At 37.8% G+C, this 5,000-nt stretch overlaps 1 protein-coding gene across 1 annotated transcript in view; it reads right to left on the reverse strand.

Annotated features, from left to right (window-relative positions):
* Nucleotides 1-3,223: 3,223 nt before the first annotated feature.
* The window catches only part of LOC123507758 (fibrinogen-like protein 1), an 8,224-nt gene continuing 6,447 nt past the window's right edge, over nt 3,224-5,000 (reverse strand). Inside the window, exons 4-5 of the mRNA XM_045260934.1 lie at nt 4,359-4,523; nt 3,224-3,759 (exon numbers count right to left, since the gene is read on the reverse strand). Coding sequence (XP_045116869.1) covers nt 3,417-3,759; nt 4,359-4,523 — 508 coding nt within the window. The 3' untranslated portion in view covers nt 3,224-3,416. The remainder of the gene's footprint in view (nt 3,760-4,358; nt 4,524-5,000) is intronic.

A 5,000-nucleotide genomic window follows, 5' to 3' on the forward strand; every position in this document is an offset into this window, starting at 1 on the left:
ACTTTGACTTGAAAGTAAAGTGTTTCATGGAAATTAAAAATAAATAATCACAATATCACATTTTAATCAATGATTATTATCAAGAAAAATTTGATAATGACTTGATTATGATTACCACTGCAAAGTAAATTTTTATTATGATTTGATTATGATTACATAAATTTTATGCTTTTGATTATCATTTGATTATGATTATGTAATCAGAGCTATAGATTATGACTTTTTACTAGTTATCATAATCATGCTCATGTCTGATGCCTACACGATCTGATTTCCAGAGAACATTTAAATCTTTAATCTCTGGAGGACTCTTACCATCTCTTCTTTACTGAGCTGCACCTCTACTGGGTGTGTTGCTGTTTTAAGAATAGTTACTATCTCTCTTTATTGGCTCCATCATCAAATGCATAAAGTGACCACTTAAGGCATAACCATATACGTATATACTATTTCCTTCTTCCGTGTATATCTTCTATGCACTATGTCATTATAATGGTCAGCACCTATCAGCTAGGTTATTTCCCCTTTATCTTCTATCTTAGAGTCTCCTAGTTTATAGCGACAGAGCGACTGCTCAACAAAGACCTTAAAACACAGGCACCAGCCAGAGCACAATTACAGTAGAACAGTTCCCAGCCTTCCGTCGTAAGAGTGACGCTCAACACACCTCACTTCCTTTACCTTTAGTTTAAACCACGTGCACATAACTGTCACTCTATGCAGAAATCCTTCATACACCAATCGAGGTTCATACTCACCCATCAAATCTCCCTGGGGCGTCTCCATTCACCTTGCATTCACTACAACGGCCGTCCTAAGCCCCCCTGCATCTTTGCTGGCGGTCCGACACTCAAGGAGTCATTGCTTCAAAGTTTCGACTCACTGGTTGGAGCCGGATGTAATTTCTTGGGGCGGGGTGGGGGTAGAGTTCCTTTTCTCGTTATTCCTGCACTACCTTTTTATGCATTGATGTTGAATTTTATCAGTTGTCAGTGCATCTTACTTTATCGACATTCAGTCGGTGCATCTTATTTTATCCACATTCAAAGTTCATGTACTATCAAGGAAAGAGCCAGCGACGACAAACCTGACCGAAATAAATGGATTGCTGGCGAACCAAGTGGGAGCATTTTGACAGCACACACACACACACGAGCATTAGAAAGAGTTAGAAAAAAAAAAAAACCCTTGATAGTTGCCAGTCGCCGTGCAGGACCGAAGGAGTTAGTCAAAGAGAAAGGGATAAATGTCTTGAAACCTCCCTCATAAATGAGATCAGGTCATAGGAAGATGGACATGCCGAAGCAAGTAGGGAGTTCCAACTCACTAACGAACTAACTGACTGAATCTAATCATTAACAGCAAAGCAACTAATAAACTACCAACATAACTAAACAACTACACAAAACCAATCACCATACAAACTCCAGCCCAATATTTCTTAAACCTTTCAAACACACTGAATAATCAAGTAATTATTGAACTATTTAACTCACAATCTAACTAAATATCCATCAAATTGACTCACTAACTACACACACGAGCAAATCATAACTCAAACTCCATCCCAGCCTTCCTTAAACCTCTCAAAAATCTCCTATCTTTGTTCACACTACACCAGCGAAGCGTAACAATGCAAGTAATAGTGAATGTTACGAGGATTTGAAGTTTATTTATTTATTTTTTTTAGTTAAAGATAACGAAGTCTTGTTAATCTGTTACTAGAGCAGTAAACACCCTTGAAAACCCACGTCACTTATTGTTTCTCGAGTTAACAATAAATAAATCTTGTTAATCTGTTATTCGAACATTAAAAAACACTTGAAAACCCGAGAGAGAGAGAGAGAGAGAGAGAGAGAGAGAGAGAGAGAGAGAGAGAGAGAGAGAGAGACGTGTCAAAGTAGCGATCGTCTTTAAGGAGGAAATAACTGAGTATTATAAGTAAACATTCCTCAACGCTTGTTACAATTAAATGAAAAAAAGTTGCAGTATCTCTGATGGAACGTAATAATCGATTTTGAGTAGTATAGTAAGAAATAGCTTTTATACATAATCATATATATCATATTACTACTTGTGGGAATCATTAGAGTGTATCCAAAGAAAAAAATAGATTACGCCCAAGTCGGACACATGCTGGACATACGGGGCAAGGTTTGTTTGTGTTTTGGGAAAAACTGATCGTACGCTAACCCGGCAGTCATTTGTAATGCAGATTGCATAAAAAATTATATTATGTAGTCATCAGTACTGATAATATATATAATTATTGTTAGATCGGAATTGTTAAGATCGTTTTATTGTATATACAACCATGCTTCCACGATACTGAGAAGAGACGGTCATTAGCGATGCTATAAAGACTGAACCCTATCTTTGCACTTATGACTGTCCTAGATGGAGCTAACTGAATGCGTCATTTTGTCTTGCTACGACCACGTCGTTATGACGGTTTGTAGAATATGGCCCCACAATTCTTCCCAACAGCACAAAATGGGTTGAATAGCGTCATTTGCTGCTCAGTGCCTATCCAGCAGCAAAAGAGGGCAATATGCTGGAAGAAATTTGCTCAGAATGACACCGCCAGAAATGGAAACAATATAATGCCTCAGAAAAAAAAAAAAATAAAATAAAAAAAATAAAAAATTTGATAACACCAGAAGTGTTTGAATAAAAGTCAATAAAACTATAGTTATGGTATAAAAAATTATCTATAAATTGATATGAAAGTATTTTTATTAAGTCCACTAGGTCGCACAGTGTTTTGATACTTCATTTCTCGGAAAATATCTTAACCTAAAAGATGATAAAAAAGAATACTAATATATATATATATATATATATATATATATATATATATATATATATATATATATATATATATATATATATATATATATATATATATAGAGAGAGAGAGAGAGAGAGAGAGAGAGAGAGAGAGAGAGAGAGAGAGAGAGAGAGAGAGAGAGAGAGAGTATTGATATCACATAAGTCAAAACATGCACCTAAGTTACTAGAACTATAAAATAATGATATTAGAATATTGAATTTCACACAATAGTGCAATGTCCACTTAGAAAATACTTCAATTGATAATAAACAATAAAAGAATGGAGTAAAATATTAACGGTTTAATTTACCTTTTGATACGTCAAAACCACATCCCTCTGAAGTATGTAGTCTCACGATATTTACAGATAATTTTTTCAAATAGTCTTAATTAAAAATATTGAGAGAGAGAGAGAGAGAGAGAGAGAGAGAGAGAGAGAGAGAGAGAGAGAGAGAGAGAGAGAGAATCTAATTCCCAAAATTGTGACATCTGACATTTTAATAATCATGATCGTCAAAGGTTAGGGCAGTTGAGTTTACTTGCTCCTCCATTAAAGATACACATGTAAAGACGTACTTCTTCCTTAACCCGAATTGTGAACGTTGAACCTCTCCGCGTAGTTGAAAGGTCGTATTTTCAAAGTTACATCATCCAACACCAGCCAGTCGTCCTCTAGCCAGCGAATAGTTCTCGCGTTTCGATCCGCGGATGTCGGAAAAGGTGCTGTCAGCGTGGTGAAGTGGCAGTTGTTGAACCACCAGCCACCTCCGTTACTCTTGCCGCAGTTACCACTTCCCCAGGAGTCGTTGTCTTTATCCCAGGTGCTGAAGGGTGAACCATGATGCTTGGAGGTGAGGGCGTCATGAGTCAGGTTTCCAGAGAAGCCAGCTAAGATCAATTTGTAATTATGCGCCTCGTCCTCCACCCTGCAAGAGTGAGTCAACGAGTGAGTAAAATTCAAAGTCTGGGCATACAGTGAAATAGTGACAAAATAATGTGTGAAAAGCGTGAGAATGTACTGTAGTAGGAGGAGGTAGTAAACACCTACCGAAACTATGTTCTATTCCATGAGAGGATGAGAAACCTAATAACACTAGTTATGGTCTTACAGACCACTTCAGGGCGTGCTGTGAACTTACCATTAAAGTTGGCTGTAAACTCCCTGAACGTCTACTTTTGCGTCTCACAACTCAAGGGGCAGTCACAGCCTGCACTCTAAATACAACACTTAAATTTCAATTTATGACGACTCCAGCACCAGTCTCGGAGTTTCTTTCTGGTGAGGGACCATAAATTTCCGTAGGTCGGACTGCTCTTCTGGTATCGACCTTAAATGTCTTGATACCCCTTCAACTTTTCTTCATTAACATGTACAAAATTCGCAGACTTGTATCATCATTAACATATGCAAAATTCGCAGACTTGTATCTAACTTTCACTCACTACCTCTCCTCTACTAAACTCCATCTTCCTTTCCTCACCGAAACACAGCTGTCTTCAGTCAACTGACAGTAGTCTCGTTTACCTGAAGCTTGAGTATTGGGCGTGGAAGGTTCCTTTTTCAATGTCGCGGAGGAGAAGGTCCACCTCGTAGGGCTGACGGTAGGTAAGAGCATGGAGATAAGACAGCCCGAACCACCACTCTCCCTCGCCAGGATCCCCAAAGCCAGTACGGTACTCACTCCAGGTCCTGTGAAGAGGGACATAATTAATATCGGACAAGTCTAGCAATACTGTAATCATCTGTAATACAAATGGTGTCATCTTGGTCTAGATTTTGCAATACGGAATATGTTCTTTTTATCTAGGTTCTGCAATATGTTGTCATTATCCCGGGATAATTTCAGCAATACTTACTGATATTATATTCTCAGTTTAAGTCTTGTAATACGAGTTCAAGCCCTGCAATACGAGTAGTGTAATTTTCAGCTACGCCATGCGTTATGAGTATTTTCATCTCTCCTGCTGATATGAGATGGATAGAAAACCAGCAGAGAAAACAAAATAACAATATAGTTAAGGAGAAACGTTCTCAACATTTTGCTCCTTTAGAAAAATGAGAGGAGGTATTACTTTATTTCGGACGAGAAAGATAACTGAAGGCATTCTTTCACTCAAAATTTCCCACAAGTTTTGGTCTAAAGAACACTAAAGTGCACCGAGTGGT

Source organism: Portunus trituberculatus, chromosome 23, assembly GCF_017591435.1.
Source record: "Portunus trituberculatus isolate SZX2019 chromosome 23, ASM1759143v1, whole genome shotgun sequence".
Lineage (NCBI taxonomy): Eukaryota > Metazoa > Arthropoda > Malacostraca > Decapoda > Portunidae > Portunus > Portunus trituberculatus.